General features: G+C 44.3%; 1 protein-coding gene and 1 non-coding gene across 2 annotated transcripts; both read left to right on the forward strand.

Annotated features, from left to right (window-relative positions):
- The first annotated feature begins 242 nt into the window (after positions 1-242).
- On the forward strand, positions 243-5,014 carry RPL26 (ribosomal protein L26). The gene is made up of 4 exons (XM_049766340.1): positions 243-280; positions 1,947-2,119; positions 2,936-3,076; positions 4,828-5,014. Exons 2-4 carry the CDS (start codon positions 1,952-1,954, stop codon positions 4,954-4,956), a joined length of 438 nt encoding a protein of 145 aa, XP_049622297.1. The 5' UTR covers positions 243-280; positions 1,947-1,951; the 3' UTR covers positions 4,957-5,014.
- On the forward strand, positions 2,639-2,771 carry LOC125998431 (small nucleolar RNA SNORA42/SNORA80 family). The gene has a single exon (XR_007492000.1). It is a non-coding gene; the product is annotated as a small nucleolar RNA SNORA42/SNORA80 family (small nucleolar RNA).
- Positions 5,015-19,196: the final 14,182 nt, after the last annotated feature.

A 19,196-nucleotide genomic window follows, 5' to 3' on the forward strand; every position in this document is an offset into this window, starting at 1 on the left:
GAAAAAAAAAGTGTGCCTTTGCACAAAAAAAGGTTGAAAAACACCGCCCAAATACAGTAGGTGTGGCCCAAAAATCAACCCAAAAATGAGTGCAGTTCCCTGCAATTGCCATCCACACCAGAGGGGGCGACATCGCAGTTTCCTACTCTCTGAACACACACCGTCTGCCTCTCTAGCTCGCTCCCGCTCCAAGTCTCGCGAGCTCTTGTGTCCCTTTCCGGAACCGGAAGTGACGCCAGAGCCTCTTCCCTTCGGCGGCCGCGCGCGGTAGGAGCGGCAGGTAAGGCTCTCCCGCGAGTGCGCGTTGAATCCTTCTCCATCCTTTCTTTCCGAGGGGACCCCGAAACCCCTGAGGCCTTGTCTCGACTCCCCGAAACCTCTAGATTCGTCCTGATGCTAAATTATCCCCCAAAGAGTCGCAGTGGTCTCGATCTGGGGTTCCGATGCTCTAGTTTCCTCTCCCACCCAAGTACGGATCCTCGGTGGATCCAAACTTATGCAGAGCGCACATGTCTTTGGCCTGCTTGCTGCATGTATTCAGGAGAGCAGTGTTAAATGCCTCATGGGCTTTGATAGTTGAAAACTCATTAGCAGTATGAGTTCAGTCATCTTGCCAGTCTCTTCCAGACAGTTCTACCATTGCCTGGATTAATTATTAATTAGATTGCCTGGACTGTTGCAAATGAGAATGTCAGCTAGCATTCTGGTGGGCCATGCAGTGTTTTCTTGTGCATTTTATGAGTCTAGGGTTTCAAAGATGGTGGTGGGCGTCTTTGAGGAGCATAGGTCATGTTCTGCCACTAGTTGGAACCCTAGGATTGTTGGGGTGTTGGGAGATTTGGATTGGACTTCCAGCTCCCTATGGGACACATGTTCTGATCTCTCTCTTTCCTCCCCGTGAAAAATGCTTGTCTGAAAATAGGCCCAAATGGGCAGTCGAAATAACATCTTGGAAAGGCCTGCGTTGACATTAGGATTGCTTATTTCTGGTTGTGTTTCTCAGAAGATTTGGGTTGGGGGACAAAGGACCAAGTTCACATTTTAAGTGTCTGAGCAGGACGGACCATTGCATTTTGGTTTGGGGCCTTCCCTGGCGGTGGTCCGAGGACCAAGGCAGACACCCTTCTTTCTGAGCTCCGGGTCCTGTTTGTCCTTTTAAAATGGGATGTTTTGGGGGGCCAGAGCACGATATAACCGACCCAGGACGGATGGTGGTTCTAATCCCAGTTTCCATATGGGTCCCTGGGCTTCACCAGGTGTTGCCCCCCCAAAAAGGGTTGTCCTGGATTCGTTCCGTTTGCTTCACCCCCAGCTTGATAGAGGGAAACAAAGATTCATGTAAACCCAACCACAAACATGTTTGTAATCATGGTGCTTAAAGATTTAAAAAAAAAAAATGGGGCCGGGCGGTGGCGCTAAAGGTAAGGTGCCTGCCTTGCCTGTGCTAGCCTTGGACCGACCGCGGTTCGATCCCCCGGTGTCCCATATGGTCCCCCAAGCCAGGAGCAACTTCTTAGCACATAGCCAGGAGTAACCCCTGAGCATTACTGGGTGTGGCCCAAAAAATCAAAAACAAAAAAAAAAGATTTAAAAAAAGAAAAAGAAAATTCAAAGAAACCACAATCAGTGTGTTACAGGTGAGTTTCTGCTCCTTAAAGCAGTGCGTTTAATAAGACAAAATTTGTTCCACCTAAAAGGTTTTTGGAGGTGCTTAGCCCTTACTCCTGGCTCTGCACAGGGATTCGGGCACCATATATGATGCCTGGGATTGAATCCTCAGTGCAAGGCAAAAACTCTCCTAGACCCCTGAAACTGCCTTTGATGAAGTTAAGAGAAAATGAGTGATTTTCTGAGTCACCTCAGCTTTCAAGATGAAAAGGTTGCTGTTGTTTGCAAACTGAGGTTTTGCTTATGTAAAGACTGACCCCCTTTTTCTTTCTGTTCAGCCAAAATGAAGTTCAACCCTTTTGTGACTTCTGACCGGAGCAAGAACCGCAAAAGGCATTTCAATGCACCTTCCCACGTTCGCAGGAAGATCATGTCTTCTCCTCTTTCCAAGGAGCTGAGGCAGAAGTACAACGTGCGATCCATGCCCATCCGCAAGGACGATGAGGTCCAGGTATGTGCTGTCCTGGGGGATGACCTGGTTATAGAGTTTGGAGGAGAACATGCAGTCTCCTCTCACAGTGATGGTGTGCGCATACATTCCTTCCAGAACAGGTGTCCAACCAGAGACTAAAGGTCAGATTTACAATTACAACATTATTTAGGGTTATCTTTTTGTCATAACAGGTTTGGTTGATTGTTGAAGAGACTGGTCAACCATTCAGTCAGAGTTGCAGCTCAGCAACTGGGTCAGACCCAGGCGCTCCAAGAAAAACTTTTCTGGGCTTCTTTTCTTTTTTCTTATTCAGCCCTTATCTTGAATATCTAAAATCCAATTACAGAACTTGTTTTCTATTTATTAGATTATGAATAATTCAGTAGATTTATGTGAAAATTTCTATGCATTTTTTTTTTTAGCAAGAACTCCACTGTTTGATTCAGGGAATCTTGAAAGTGGCAGAATATCAGCAGTATTTTTCATGAGGTTAATGGTAGTTCCCATATAGTGCTGTGGGTTAAGACTAGACTTTTTGCATGGGTTTGGATTTATGGCAGGTCCGTCCCCCTGGGCCTCTCATAGTGTTCCATGCCATAGCAAGCTGTGGCCCCGAACCATTGCCTGGCTCTATCAGTGGGCTTTGTGCACTGAAGCGGGTCACACAGTGAAAAAGGAAAGAAAAAAAAAAGACTAGCCTTTTGTTGCTACTAAATTGCTAAAATTTCAACGGTTTTTAAGCCAATTTTTTTTCAAGATACCTAATGCAAAAAAAGCTTGTATTTGTATGAAACCTTGTTTATCTGCGCTTTTCTGTTCTGACTTTGCATGTAGGTGGTGAGAGGCCACTACAAAGGTCAGCAAATTGGCAAAGTGGTCCAGGTTTATAGGAAGAAATACGTCATCTACATTGAAAGAGTCCAGCGGGAGAAAGCAAATGGCACAACTGTCCATGTCGGCATTCACCCCAGTAAGGTAGGTGGTTTCATTGTTTTGTTTTTCAGAATGTTAAGGAAGAAGGAAACAAAAATTGGGGCCAGAGCGATAGCATGGTGGGTAGGGCTTTTCCCTTGTATACCTGGTTCAATCTCCCACATCCTATATGGTCCTCTGAGCCTACCAAGGAGTGATTTCTGGGCACCAGGTGTGCCTCCTCTCCCCCCAAGAAAGAAGGAAATAAAGCAGTTTTTGGTTTTAGGTTTGCCAGAAGCCAGTTCCAAGGTTTTCTTGTTGTTTATTTGCATATTGATTAAATCAAGGTACCTTAATTCCATACATTTCCTTTTTGCTAAGCTATTAGTGAGTAGATCCATCTGCAATCTTAACAATGAGCGGGTTTTAAAATCTAGGAAATAGAGAGTGGTGTTTGATAAAATAGAGGTGGCATCCCATATGCATGTGTACTAAGATGAGGAGTTTGAGAGACAGCATATATGAAACTTTTGAGTTTCAGTTTTGTTTCTGGCATACCATGGGACCCTTCGAAGTTATTTGGGAGTACGTCGAGGGCATTTATGGAGGCCCTGATATTTTCTTTTTAAATTTTTGGGCTACATCCAGTAATACTGGGGTCACTCAATGCTCATATGGAATGCTAGGGATTGGTCCAGGATCCACTTCATGCCAAGCAAGTGCAAATGGCCTTACAGAGGTGCCTGCCCCTAAAAAAAGATTGTGTATCCAATAAGGCATTTTTACAATTCTACAGAATAAGGGATTTGGTTTGGTTTGCTGGTTTTTTTTGTTTGTTTGTTTTGGGGTCACAGCTGGCAGCGCTCAGGCTCGGGAACCATATGGCATGCCAGGATTCGAACCACCATCCTTCTGCATGCAAGGCAAACGCCCTATCTCCATGCCATCTCTCCGGGCCCCAGAATAAGATTTTAACTTTACTGACTGAAGTACTGAAGTTAAAGTCCTGTGACTATTTTAAGACAGTGTTTCCCTTTTTTTTTTTTTCCTTTATGTTCTGATGTAGCTTCTGTTCTTCAACATTCTGTTTTTTTCTTGTTTGTTTTTGTCTTGGGGCCACACCAACAATGCTCAGGAGTTACTCCTGGCTCTGAGCTCAGAAATTGCTCCTGGTACGCTGGTGTGGGGGGACCATATGGGGTGCCAGGAATCAAGCTGGGATCTGTCCAGGGTAGGCAGCTTGCAAGGCAAACACCCTACTGCTGTACTATTGCTCCGGCCCCAGCATTCTTGACCTCCCTACATTGCCCTGTTTTCCTCCATTTTTGGTCTGAAGTTAGTGTAGAAATAAATATCTATAACTTGATTTGTATCTGTAGAACTGGAATGAGTGTAGTCTGATAGTTGGTATATTTTGCAAATATGTGAAGACCCACTGGCCTCATGTTCATTTTCGTTTTTGGTTTTTTTTTTTAAGATCTATTTGATTTGGGGACTTAAATAATCCATTAAATTATGCCATGTTTGAGAAAAGGTGTTGGATGTACACTTCACCAGCACATTACACTTCGGTACATTTGTTTTTCTACAGGTATCTGTAGAACTGGAATGAGTGTAGTCTGATAGTTGGTATATTTTGCAAATATGTGAAGACCCACTGGCCTCATGTTCATTTTCGTTTTTGGTTTTTTTTTTTTAAGATCTATTTGATTTGGGGACTTAAATAATCCATTTAAATTATGCCATGTTTGAGAAAAGGTGTTGGATGTACACTTCACCAGCACATTACACTTCAGTACGTTTGTTTTCTACAGGTGGTTATCACCAGACTAAAGCTGGACAAAGATCGCAAGAAGATTCTTGAGCGCAAGGCCAAGTCTCGACAAGTCGGCAAGGAAAAGGGCAAATACAAAGAAGAAACCATTGAGAAGATGCAGGAGTAAAGTTATTTTATATATAACTTGATTAAAAGCTGTAGAATGAAGGCTGCCGTGCTGTGCATTTGAGCATCAGTTGAATTTATAACAATATCTGAAATTGGGACTGGTGAGATTGGGGACTTTGGTTTGGTTTTACAGTAAGAGTCAGGGTCACCCTTCACATCTCGGCTAGGTATAAGGCAAACATTTGACCTGTGCTGACTCTGGCCCAGGTTGTTTTTTGTTTGTGTGTTTTTGGGTCACACCTGGCTGTGCTCAAAAGTCGCTCCTGGCAGGCTCAAGAGACTAGATGGGATGCTGGGGGTCGAACCCAGGTCTGTCCCAAGTAGGTAACGAGCAAGGCAAACACCCTACTGCGGTGCTATCACTTGGGCCCCCTGGGTTTGTTTTCAAAACATTTGAGTTAGAGCAGATAAGAGATGGAGGTGTTTCTGGCTGCATTCAGTGATCGCCCCTGGCAGGACTGGTGTCCTTGAGAGGTGCCAGTGACTTAGCCCCAGTGAGCTACATACCAGACAGGTTCTATTCCAGCCCTGGCTTCTGTTTTGTTTGCATGTGCATACTGATCAGGCTTGGCTTACAAGCTTCCTGCCTGGTTCTATTCCTGGTGGTCTAGTCTCCCTGGCACTGCCTGGAGTAAGCCCTAGGCACAATCTGGTATGGCTAGAACAGTGATAGCTAGCCTAACCTTTTTGAGCCCGAGTGCCCAAAGTGCCAGCACATCAATTAAACCTTGATAACAAGATTTTAGTATCTAAAAACTATGAGGCACGTGTTGCATATTTTAGTTGTGGGCCTGCCCACGTGCCATGGGCCTAGAAGGCTACAAACAGTTTTATAAAACTTTGTTTAGAGGGCCGGAGAGATAGCATGGAGGTAAGGCATTTGCCTTTCATGCAGGAGGTCATCGGTTCGAATCCCGGCACCCCATATGGTCCCCCGTGCCTGCCAGGAGCAATTTCTGAGCCTGGAGCCAGGAATAACCCCTGAGCACTGCCGGGTGTGACCCAAAAACCACAAAAAAAAAAAAAAAAAAAAAAAACTTTGTTTAGAGAGCAAGAGGAGCTGCTGTGGGTCCTAATACACTGTTTGAAGCTCTGCATCACACCCACTCAAGTCTGAGGATCAGGCCGGAGAGATGGTACAGCGATAGGGCATTTACCTTGCATGCAGAAGGACAGTGGTTCGAATCCCGGCATCCCATAGTGCTGCCAGGTGTAAACCACCACCACCACCCCCAAATAAGACTGAGAATCCTGGGCAAAGGTAAGAGGCCCAGAAGATGCAGGTTGCACTGTAGCTTATCACTTAGTTCCCCAATCCCTTGAGGCTGCCCTAGCACTGGAGGACCTGGTTTTCTCATACTGGTGGGCTCCAGGGTGCTGCCTGGCAGACCCCTTGACTCCCAAAAAGTTGGCATGGAGCTTTAGCCATCTAGTACCTGAGTGCACTAGACAAAAGAATTGCTTTAGGCTGCATTAGTGGCATTACTACAGCCAGCTGGAGTGCAGTTCCTTTCCCTGGGGGGGGAGGCTGGAAGCCTCTGACTTGCGGGCCAGGCCCAAAGACGGAGTGTAATAGTCATTTGGCCAGCTGGGAGCCGAGTGACATCACAGCCCTTGGCACGCAGGTAGGGCCAGACTCAAGCCATCTCTGGGCGCCAAAACTCCTTCCCATCGGGCGTGGTTTCCTGCCAGGGCTGCTCCAACTGGAAGAGGCGGCTTGGCGGCGCCATTGGACTCTGTCTGGAAGTGGCAGAAAGCCCAGGCCCACAGCTCTGGGGGATCCACTTATGGACCAGCCACATGTCGAGGCCTGGGCCTTGCTGTGCCTTCTGCACTGGGCCCGCTAGAAATGCCGCCTTGGAGGTCAGGAGGGTGCAGTGCCTAGATGTGGAAGGTGTGGGCTTTGTGGGTGTCCTTCATGACAGCCTGTTGTGATGGAAGCCACTGATCTCCCTGGTGTCAGAGTTGACATGGAAGTTTCCTAAATTGCACTTAAGTCACAAAATGCTACTCTGGGGATAAATCTTCAAATTTAGTTCTTACATTTACATTTGAACAATTTTTTTTTGTTTTTGGCCACGCTCGGTAATGCTCGGGTTACTCCTGGCTATGCACTCAGAAATCGCTCCTGGCTTGGAGGACTATATGGGATGCCAGGGGATTGAACCAAGGTCGTCCTAGGTCAGTGCGTGCAAGGTAGACACCATACCGCTTGTGTCACCGCTCTGGCCCCCCCGTTTGAACAAATTTTTTTTTTTTGTCTCAGAAAATATATACGCTCACGCTATACATGAAAATAAAAGCAGAGCCCCAGTGGGCAAAGGGCTTGCCTTTCACAACAACACAGATCATACTAGGAGCTGATTGTTTTGCTTTAGGATCATTTCTCTCATACTGTGTTTTCAAATTTTGATTAAATACAGGATAGGAGAGTTATGCTAGTGGTCAACTTTTTTTTTTCCAAAAAAGGAATTCCTTGGAATCCCCCAACTCGTAAACATAGAATCTGTAAATATAGATCATGCAAATTAAAAACACAATACTAGGACCAGAATGATACCGCAGGGGAGTAGGGCATTTGCCTTGCACACAGCTGACCCGGATTCGACACCCAGCATCCTATATGGTCCCCTGAGCCAGACAGGAGTGATTCCTCTGCGCAAAGCCAGAGCAAACCCCTGAGCACCAACCAACAGGTATGGCCAAATAAACCAACAACCACCAAAAAAAATACCACAAGACTGGACCAGAGGATACAGTGGATTAAGTAGCTTGCCTTGCACACAAGCAATCCAGGTTTTGATGCTCAGCATCTTTTATGGCCTCTTGATCAGGGGTGATTACTGGGTACAGAGCCAGCAGCAACCCCTGAGCACCATCGGGTGTACTCCCAAAAAATATGTTGAGGCTTTTGTGATAGTATTGTATGCAGCCAACCCACAGTTCCCATGAACTTCACCAGGAGTAAATTCCTAAGTGCAGAGCAAGAATAATTCCTGTGTGTCAGGTGTGGTACAAAAATAAAACACACAACATAAATAGACCAAGATAGTAAAATTTGACTGTTGCACTTTAGAATTTCAGAATCTAGTGAAAAGACAGTATCATAGTAAAAACTGAGGTTTTGGGGTCGGAGAGATAGCATGGAGATAGGGTGTTTGCCTTGCATGCAGAAGGATGGTGTGGTTCGGATCCCGGCATCCCATATGGCCCCCTGAGCCTGCCAGGAGCAATTTCTGAGCGTAGAGCCAGGACTAGTAGTAACCCCTGAGCGATGCCGAGTGTGAACCAAAAAACAAAATGAGGTTTTGCATTTTTTGGTTATAAATCACTTCCAATCTGCCTTTATTCTTTCTCTTTTTTTTTTTTTTTTTTTTTTTTAGTTTTTAGTTTTTGGGCCACACCCATTTGACGCTCAGGGGTTACTCCTGGCTATGCGCTCAAAAATCGCCCTTGGCTTGGGGGGACCATATGGGACACTGGGGGATCGAACCGCTGTACGTCCTACGCTAGCGCTTGCAAGGCAGACACCTTACCTCTAGCGCCACCTTCCCGGCCCCTATTTCATTTTATTTGGAGCAACACCTGACTGCTTAGGAGTCACTTCTGGTGGTGCTCTGGGGGTCATCCGTGGTGCTGGGAATCAAACCCGATATGCAAGTCATCAGTATGTAAGTCAAGTATCATCAGACCTGCCGTACTATCTCTTTTTAGGACAGACATGAGCCTTTTCCTTCTTGTACAGTTCCCTGAAGGCCTGAAATGATAACAAAAATAACCCTCAGTTTCTGACAGGTACTGGCTTCAGTGAAGAACCTGGGAAGTCCTTTTTGAATTCCATTGAATACCTTGTTTCAAGTCTTCCGATGTCTGTGGAAAATCAGAAATATCCAGATATATCTGGGAAAATCAAATATATATATAAAATGTCAGAGAAACCAAGTCCTTTGACAATATGAAATGAAACTGGTGGATGACAAACATTTCTCTACTGCAAAATTTCTCAGAGCCTTTAAAATGCCAATTTGCACTGAAGATCTCAAATTGGGTTTTTTTTTTTTTTTTTTGGTTTTTGGGCCACACCCTGTGACGCTCAGGGGTTACTCCTGGCTATGCGCTCAGAAGTTGCTCCTGGCTTCTTGGGGGACCATATGGGACACCGGGGGATCGAACCGCGGTCCGTCCTAGGCTAGCACAGGCAAGGCAGGCACCTTACCTCCAGCGCCACCGCCCGGCCCCTCAAATTGGGGTTTTAAAGAGAATTTAATAAACAATAGTGACTCAATTCTGTAATGTATGGTTTCCATATTTTAAAAATTTGTATGTATTCCTGGTATATAGTGATGGGTGTGGTGTTAGAATTATGTGCATAGGGCCCGGAGAGATAACACAGCAGTGTTTGCCTTGCAAGCAGCTGATCCAGGACCAAAGGTGGTTGGTTCGAATCCCGGTGTCCCATATGGTCCCCTGTGCCTGCCAGGAGTTATTTCTGAGCAGACAGCCAGGAGGAACCCCTGAGCACCACCGGGTGTGGCCCCAAAAAAATAAAAAAAAGAATTATGTGCATGGTTTATAAACCACCGAACTTCAATAAAAAAAGGTTTAAATTTTTTAAATAAATTGATTTAATAGGGGGCAGAGAGATAGCACAGCGGTAGGGCACTTGCCTTGCACGCAGCCAACCCAGGACGGACCTGGGTTCGATTCCCAGCATACCTTAATGGCCCCCAGCCTCCCAGGTTCGGTTTCTGAGTGCAGAGCCAAAAGTAAGTCCTGAGCACCTCTGAACGTGACCCCAAAATCAATCAGCCAACCACTAAATAAAGTTTAAAAAAAATTATTTAATGGGCCCAGAGAGATAGCACAGCGGCGTTTGCCTTACAAGCAGCCGATCCAGGACCTAAGGTGGTTGGTTCGAATCCCGGTGTCCCATAGGGTCCCCCGTGCCTGCCAGGAGCTATTTCTGAGCAGACAGCCAGGAGTAACCCCTGAGCACCGCCAGGTGTGGCCCAAAAACTAAAAAAAAAAAAAAAATTATTTAATAACAATACTATTTTTCTTCTAAAGAAGGTTGTTATTGAGTAAGTGGTTTTGAGTTCAGAGTGATAGTACAGTGGTAGAGTGCTTGCCTTGCATATAGTCGACCCAGATTCAGTACCCTGCACCACATATGGTCCCCCAAGGCCTGCCAAGAGTAGTCCCTGAACTTTGCTGGTTAGAACCCAAAATCACAGCACCACACACCCCACCCCCAAGCCCCCCAAAAGCAGTGGTTTTACAGTCTGATAATTATGAAGTTCTTTCTATGTTTCAACCATGATGCTGAAGAAAGGAACCTGAAGCTATTCTGAACCTTCAGAACCTGGGAATAGGGTCAGCTTAACTAATGTTTTGTTGTTGTTGTAATTTTGTTGTTGTTTGATTTGGGGCATACTAGGCTAGGCTCAGGGCTCCCAGTGTTGACAAGAGGACCATGCAGGGCCAGGGAATGAACCCGGGCCTCCTGCATGTGAAATATGCACGCTAGGCCTTCGAGACTTCTCCCTAGCACATAACTAAGACTCCCTGCCCATCCCCATACCTTTTTCTTGTTATAATGACCAGGATGTTGGACCAGGGATATATCACTTCTAAGTATTTTCGTATTTCTCTGCTTCTCTTTGGGGGCTGGACGGATAGCACAGTGGTAGAGCATTTGCCTCGCACACAGACAAAGACAGATACGAGTTTGATTTCCAGCATCCCATGTGGTCCACTGAATCTGCCAGAGGCGATTTCTGAGCTCAGCCAAGAGTAAGCCCTGAGCGCCGCTGGGTGTGGCCCCAAAAGCAAAAATAAATACATAAAATAAAAATTGAATCCAACATTTTTCTGCCTGCAAGAAACATTTGAATAGTTGCCGCAAAAGTCAAGGATTGGAAGAAAATTCTTCAAGCCAAACTACTCCCTCACTCAAAAAAAGCTGGGACAGCCATACAAATATCAAACAATACAGACTTAGGCTCACAAAGGTTATAAGAGACAGATGGGGTCATTAATAAAAGTTAAGTACATCAAAAATTATCACACTCCTAAAAATATATGCACCCAATAAGGTGACAGTAAAATACTAAAACAGCTGCTAATATACTTTAAGACACATCAATAGCAGTACAATAGTAGTTTGAGAAATAACTAACACTTGGAAATTAAAAACAACTCACTACTGAACAAGCAGAGGGTCAGAGAGGAAATCAAAAGATTCCTGGAAACAAATGAGAATGAGGACATGAGCTACCAGAATTCGTGGGACAGTAAAAGTAGTGCTAAGAGAAAGTTTATAGCTTTGTAAGCATTCTTCAGGAAGGAAGAATAAATAATTTGCACAGCTTAAGAAATTGGAAACTGGGCCCGGAGAGATAGCACAGCGGCGTTTGCCTTGCAAGCAGCCGACCCAGGACCAAAAGGTGGTTGGTTCGAATCCCGGTGTCCCATATGGTCCCCCGTGCCTGCCAGGAGCTATTTCTGAGCAGACAGCCAGGAGTAACCCCTGAGCAATGCCGGGTGTGGCCCCAAAATCAAAAAAAAAAAAAAAAAAAAAAAAGAAATTGGAAACTGACCAGCAGAACTAATGACCCAAAATCAGGCAGGCAGGAGAAAGATAATAAAACTTAGAGCAAAAATTAATGAATTGGAAATAAAATATAAAACAATACTAAAGATCAAGAAAAGCGAAAGTTGGATCTTTGTAAAAATAAAAAGATTGGTAAGCCAATAGCAATAGAGAAAGGGGAGAGAAAGAACCCTAAGATCATCAGTGTTTTCCTCTATATACCTTAGAAGGCAAGTTGCCCACTCCTGCCACTTCGATTGAATATAGTACTTGCCTATCTATTGAATATAGATGTACTTGCCATAGAAATTAGGCAAGAAAAGATATCAAGGCCGTCAGACAGCAAAAGAAGAAGTTAACCTCATAATTTGTGGATATGAATTTACAAATCATAAAGACTCTACCAAAATGTTTCTAGAAACAATAGATTTTTATAGAAAAGTGGCAAGCTACAAAATTAACATAAAAAAGTCCAGTATTTTCCTAAAGACAAATAATGAAAGAGGTATTATTTTTGTTTTGTTTTGTTTTTTTGTTTTTGGGCCACACCCGGCGTTGCTCGGGTTACTCCTGGCTGTCTGCTCAGAAATAGCTCCTGGCAGGCGAACCAACCACCTTTGGTCCTGAATCGGCTGCTTGCAAGGCAAACACCGCTGTGCTATCTCTCCGGGCCCAGAGGTATTATTTTTAAATCCCATTCACAATCGTACTTCTGAAAAGTCAAGTACCATGGCATCAACTTGACTAAAGGGGTGGAAGGAAAACCTATACAAAAGAAACTTAAAACAGGGGCCGGGCGGTGGCGCTGGAGGTAAGGTGCCTGCCTTGCCTGCAAAAAAAAAAAAAAAAAAAAAAAAAAAAGAAACTTAAAACACTACTTCAAGAAATAAAAGAGGGGCTGGCGCAATAGCATAGCAGGTAGGTCATTTGCCTTGCATATGGTCGACCCAGGTTAGATCCCTGATATCCTTGACATCCCATATGGTTCCCAAGAGTAATTTCTCCTTTTATTTGTTTTTTGTTTTGTTTTGTTTTTGTTTTTGGGCCACACCCGGTGATGCTCAGGGATCACTCCCAGCTATGTGCTTAGAAATCACTCCTGGCTTGGGTGACCATATGGTATGTGGGGGATCGAACTAGGGTCCATCCTAAGCTTACTGCTTGCGCCACCACTCTGGCCTCCAAGAGTAATTTCTGAGTGCAGAGCTGGGAGTAACCCCTGAGCACCGCTGGGTGTAGAAAAAGGAAGGAAGGAAGGAAGGAAGGAAGGGAGGGAGGGAGGGAGGGAGGGAGGGAGGGAGGGAGGGAGAGAAATACAAAGCCAGAGAGATAACGAGGTGGTGGGGTGTTTGCCTTGCATGCAGTCAACTGGGAGGGACCCGGTTTGATTCCTGGCATCCCATTTGGTCCCCAGCTTGCCAGAAGCGATTTCTTCCACCACCCCCCTTGCCAGGAGCGATTTCTGAGTGCAGAGCTAAGAGGGACTGCTGAGCACATTTGAGTGTGACCCAAAAACCAATCAATCAATCAATCAATAAAGTTTTTAAAAAAAATTTTGTTGTTAAAATTTTTTTAAAAACAGAGAGAGAAATGCATCCTCTGGTCATGGATTGGGTGGATATAAAAATGGCAATTCTCCCCAAAGCATTGTACAGATTGCAGTTCTTATGTTCTTTTTTTTTGGGGGGGGGGCACACCCAGCGTTGCTCAGGGGTTACTCCTGGCTGTCTGCTCAGAAATAGCTCCTGGCAGGCACGGGGAACCATATGGGACACCGGGATTCGAACCAACCACCTTTGGTCCTGGATCGGCTGCTTGCAAGGCAAACGCCGCTGTGCTATCTCTCCGGGCCCAGTTCTTATGTTCTTATAAGGATACCTATTACGTTTTTTAAAGAAATAGATCAAATACTTCTGAAATTCATATGGGACAATAAACCTCTGCTAATAACTAAAGCAATTCTTGGGAAAATGAAGATGGGAGAATGGATTGTCACCTTCTCCAACTGTTTACAAAGTGGTATTAATTAAAACAACCTAATATTTGACTATAAAAAATGACTTTCAGATCAGTGCAATATAATCGAAAATGCTGAGACAGATCCCTGTGTGTGTGTGTGCGCGTGTGTGTATGATAAGTTAATTTTTTTTTTGGTTTTTCAGGCCACACCCATTTGATGCTCAGGGGTTACTCCTGGCTAAGCGCTCAGAAATCATCCCTGGTGTGGGAGAACCATATGGGACGCCGGGGCATCAAACCGTGGTCCTTCCTTGGCTAGCGCTTGCAAGGCAGACACCTTACCTCTAGCGCCACCTCACCGGCCCTCAAACCTCTTTCAAATAACATATGCACGAAGGTCAAATCAAATGGATTAAGGACCTGGATATCAGACCTGAAACCACACAAAGATAAATGTAGACAGAACTCTCCATGACATTGAAGGTAAAGGTATCTTTAAGGATAAAACACCAGGGCCAGAGAGATAGCATGGAGGCAGGGCATTTGCCTTGCATGCAAAAGGATGGTGGTTCAAATCCTGGCCCCATATGGTCCCCAAGCCTGCCAGGAGCCGTTTCTGAACACAGAACCAAGAGCCTGAGCGCTGCCGGGTGTGACCCCCCTAAAAAATTTGTGTGTGTGTGTGTGTGTTAATAAGAAGATAGCAAAAAGGATTGTATCACATGCCTGGCATGAATAGAGCCCAGAGTCAATCCCTGATACCGCTTGCCCTCCCTAGTTTTGCTCTGTGTACCACTGATAGTCAATTGCTAGGGAGAGCTACCCTACCCCCCGAAAGAATAAGGAAAACATGTGCCATGCCTACTCTTAGAAAGGCTTGTGCAGCGAATGGGTGGCCCATCTGATATATTTTTTGTTAACGTTGAGACCAGAGACATGGCAACGTGGGTAATGCCATGCACTCAGCCAATCCTTAGTCAATCCTCACATGGGTCCCTTGAGCCCCATCAGGAGTGATCCATAAGCATGAAATCAGAAGCTAGGTCCTTTAAGCATAGTTGGGTGGGGCCCAAAGACAAATAAAAATAAATTGTGAGGCAGTTCAATTTACAACACGGTTGATGGGGCCGGAGAGATAGCCCAGCGGTAGGGCATTTGCCTTGCATGCAGCCTACCCGGGAGGGACCTGGTTTGATTCCTGGCATCCCTATAATGGTCCCCCAGCACCACTAGGTGTAACCCAAAAACCAACCAACCAATAAATAAAGGTTTTTTGTTTTTTGTTTTTTTTTTTGGGGGGGGTCATACCCAGCAGTGCTCAGGAGTTACTCCTGGCTATCTGCTCAGAAATAGCTCCTGGCAGGCACAGGGGACCACATGGGATGCCGGGAGTCAAACCAACCACCTTAGGTCCTGGGTCGGCTGCTTGCAAGGCAAACACCACTGTGCTATCTCTCCGGCCCCAAATAAATGAAGTTTAAAAGAAAAAATAAAACATGGTTTATATTTGGGTCTAAGTCTGCCGGTTTTCTATGCCTCAAGCATAAAAAAGCATGCTGTATTTCTGAAACAGGTCAGTGCATTACAAAATGTGGCTAATAGCCATGTTAAAGATCAAGTATTCTGAAGCAATATGCAAAAGTTAGCTTGAAGTTAGTGGCCACACACAATAAGACCCAATCTGGGTTATATTACAAAATATCTAACTAATCAACTGAAGAATATTTCTGGGGTCTATGGACAGTCCAGGGGTCTCAAACTCAATTGACCTCAATTGCCGCAGGAGGCAAAGTCGGGGTGATCCTTGAGTGCAAAGTCAGTAGTAAGCCTTGAGCATTGGGGGATGTGACCCAAACAACTAAAACAAAACAAAACAAAGATTCCTCTAGGGCAGGGCCACAAAATGTTGAACGGAGGGCCGTTTGCGGCCCCCGGGCTGTGAGTTTGAGACCCCTGATTGTACACTATATTCCCAAATCCTGGAGGTATGCTAAACCCATCAGTAAAGGTTTCTTGAATGAGTAAATGATTGTGTAGAGATGGTGAGAGGGAAGAAGGAAGGGCCTGCTCCTCATTATCATTCCCTATATCCTTCCTATCCTACTTATCCTGGAGTCATTCTGACTGCACTAGCTCTGATTTCCTTTTCCGCAAGGGGAAGTATTGGACATTGTCCTTCTCCTGGTGTCCTGAAAGACAATGAGACAATGCATGTGAAGGGGCACGCTGCAAACATGGGAGTTCCATGACGTGAGTTGTACTTGCTACCTGCAGACCCTCCCAAGGGTCTTCAAACTACGGCCCGAGGGCCACATATTATATTTATTCTCATTTTGTTTCTTCACTTCTAAATAAGATATATGCAGTGTGCATAGAAATTTGTTCATAATTTTTGTTTTTACTACAATCTGGCCCTCCAACAGTCTGAAGGACAGTGAACTGGCCCCCTGTTTAAAAAGTTTGAGGGGGCCGGGTGGTGGCGCTAAAGGTAAGGTGCCTGCCTTCCCTGTGCTAGCCTTGGACGGACGGCAGTTCGATCCCCCGGTGTCCCATATGGTCCCCCAAGCCAGGAGCAACTTCTGAGCGCATAGCCAGGAGTAACCCCTGAGCATTACCGGGTGTGGCCCAAAAACAAAAAAAAAAACAAAAACAAAAACAAAAACAAAAAGTTTGAGGACCCCTGCTGAGTCTCCATCTGAGAGTTTGAGATCTCTCTGCTCTTGGCCTTGAAGTAATTGATTTAACAGTGTTCACTTGAATATCCAGAGAGTCTGGTTTCTTTTTTTTCTTCTTCTTAGCGTGTTTATTTAATGAAACAAATATCATGAATACATCTTTTTGCAAAATGAAAATGCGTTAATAACAATACTATTTACTATTATAGATCATAGATACATAGTTGGTTATAAAAGAGACTGCTATGAGGCATGCCCAGGGAGGCTAAGATGGTATTTTTCTCATGATTTTCAACATCATAAACATAGATTTTTTTTTGCACTTGATTTTAGAATGTATAGGAATCTTTTATTAATCCAGTGACATCATTACTTTCAATATTTAAAAATGAGAAATTGAACTAGGTTATTTACAGTCTACCTCAAGTCAAAAAATAATATATCAATCGATTAAATTGTGAAAGAAATGTATTCTAAAATAGGAAGTTAAAAAAAATCACACATTTTTTGTTTTAAAATTTTCACCTTGATTAAAATAAAGTATTTTGGCTTAATTTTGTGGGTAGAGTATTCTTGGAAATTTAGTGGACTAACAGTAGTATTTGGAATCTGTTTTATTATCTGAAAGGAATAATAATCTTTTTTTCAGCTTGTTTCTGGGGACAGAATCTTGCTCTTTCCTGAAATAGCACTTCGTTTTCCAGTCTTCCTCTGTCCACCTAAAATACCCAATTTGTATTGTCTTGTATTGTCTAACATTACTACGCTTTCCTCTCCTGCTAACCTCCTCGTTGCTGAATAAACCAGGAGTCACTTTATCACAAATGGGTGAGAGGTGAGATGACAGTGTGGCAACACACAGTCTCCCAGGGGGTGGCCAGAAATAACCCAAGTTTTCCGGAGCTTCTGTATCTCTCTTCCTCTTGTTTCTTAATATACAAGAAAGACTTGCAGGAGGACATTTGGTGGGTCGTGGGGGATTTTCCTGAGTGTGTGGGGAGCCATATAATGCTGGAGATCAAGCCAGAGTCTATCACACACCAGGCAAGCACCTTAACTCCTGTATCATCTCTCCCACTTGGAGATGGACATGGATGTCCAAACGTTATGTTATTAATGCAAAGCCTTATTTTGCATCATGACATGTCAGCGCCTGAAACAGAAGCTACCAGCGAGGACAGCACTGCTTTCAGTTTGCACTTTTAGTTATTTGTGTGTTTATTTATTTATATTAATCCCCTTCCCTTTATGTTGTTGTGATGATTCGGAATCACATATACTTGATTGTAGAGTTCATCCGAATCATACTCTAGTGCTGCTTGAGGTCCAGGTGGCGATGGAAAGAGAATCCAAGTTAATTAATGGGATTAGATTTATTTTTTCTTGTTAAACTCTACCAGTGCCTTCTATGTCTTAGAAATTAATCCCGTGGGCCCTTGGGGTCAGAGCATTGGCACAAGCGGTAGGATGTTTGCCTTGCACGTGGCTGACCCAGGATGGAATAAGTGATTTCTGAGCACATAGCCAGGAGTAACCCCTGAGCATCACAGGTGTGACCCAAAAGCCAAAAACCAAATAAGGAAAAAAAAAAGACAAGAAATTAATCTCTTATCATTTGAATATTGGGTGAATAATTTTTCTTTGTGATTCTTCTAGTAGTTTATCAATCTTGTTTATTTTTTCAAAGAACCAACTATTTTTAAAAATAAATTATTTAATGTAATTGAATCACCATGAGATAGTTACAACGTTTTTCATTATTGAGTTTTTTTGTTTTTTTTTTTTTTTGTTTTTTGGGCCACACCCGGTGACGCTCAGGGGTTACTCCTGGCTATGCGCTCAGAAGTTGCTCCTGGCTTGGGGGACCATATGGGACGCCGGGGGATCGAACCGAGGTCCGTCCGAGGCTAGCGCAGGCAAGGCAGGCACCTTACCTTTAGCGCCACCGCCCGGCCCCTCGTTATTGAGTTTTAGTCAATGTCCAGCACATTCACCAGTGCACATTTCCTGCCACCTATGTCTCCAGTTCTCTCTCTCTTCCTCTCTCTCTCTCCCTTTCTCTTTCTCTCACTCTCTTCTTTTCTCTCTCTCTCTCCCTCTTTCTCACAAACACACACATATTTTAGACACTATGGTTTGCAATATTGTCACTGAAGGGGTATCAAGTATATAACTTTATCTCCTTTCAGCACTCAGTTCTTGTCCAGAGCGATCATTTCCAACTATTATTGTCACAGTCATCTCTTTTCTGCCCTCACTGCACTCCCCCACTATTTGTTTTCTTGTTTGTTTTTGTTTATATTTTTGTATTTGATTTTTGGGTCACACCCAGCAGCGCTCAGGGGTTCCTCCTGGCTCCACGCTCAGAAATCGCTCCTGGCAGGCTCAGAGGACCATATGGGATGCTGGGATTAGAACCACCGTCCTTCTGCTTGAAAGGCAAACACCTTACCTTCATGCTATCTCTCCGGCCCCTAAAGCATGCATTTCTTTTTTTTTTTTTTTTTTTTTTTTTTTTTGTATTTTGGGTCACACCTAGCTGCGTTCAGGGGTTCCTCCTGGCTCTACGCTCAGAAATCGCTTCTGGCAGGCTCAGGGGACTATATGGGATGCCGGGATTAGAACCACTGACCTTCTGCATGAGAGGCAAACGCCTTACCTTCATGCTATCTCTCCGGCCCTAAGCATGTATTTCTTTACTGAGCTTTAGTCTAGCTGTTCCTTCAATACATGAGAAAGAGGTATTGAAGTCTTCTAATTTTGTTGTGTTACTTTTATTGTCTTCTCCAAGCTGTTTTAAGTGTTTTGCTGGTCCCTCATTAGGTGTATGTATGTATATAAGTATGTGTGTGTGTATATATATATATATATATAGGAGTGTGAGTTCTTCATAATAATGATCATTCACTTGATCATTAAGAAATGACTTTTGGGGGCCGGCGAGGTGGCGCTAGAGGTAAGGTGTCTGCCTTGCAAGCGCTAGCCAAGGAAAGGACCATGGTTCGATCCCCC

The sequence above is a fragment of the Suncus etruscus genome, chromosome 20 (genome assembly GCF_024139225.1).
Source record: "Suncus etruscus isolate mSunEtr1 chromosome 20, mSunEtr1.pri.cur, whole genome shotgun sequence".
NCBI lineage: Eukaryota > Metazoa > Chordata > Mammalia > Eulipotyphla > Soricidae > Suncus > Suncus etruscus.

What these genes read in the sequence shown, in the direction of transcription:
- RPL26 (XM_049766340.1), top strand. Translation starts at nt 1,952, where the DNA reads ATGAAGTTCAACCCTTTTGTGACTTCTGACCGGAGCAAGAACCGCAAA. An exon ending in GCAAGGACGATGAGGTCCAG is followed by an intron (nt 2,120 to 2,935) that starts GTATGTGCTGTC and finishes CTTTGCATGTAG; the next exon opens with GTGGTGAGAGGCCACTACAA. An exon ending in TCGGCATTCACCCCAGTAAG is followed by an intron (nt 3,077 to 4,827) that starts GTAGGTGGTTTC and finishes TGTTTTCTACAG; the next exon opens with GTGGTTATCACCAGACTAAA.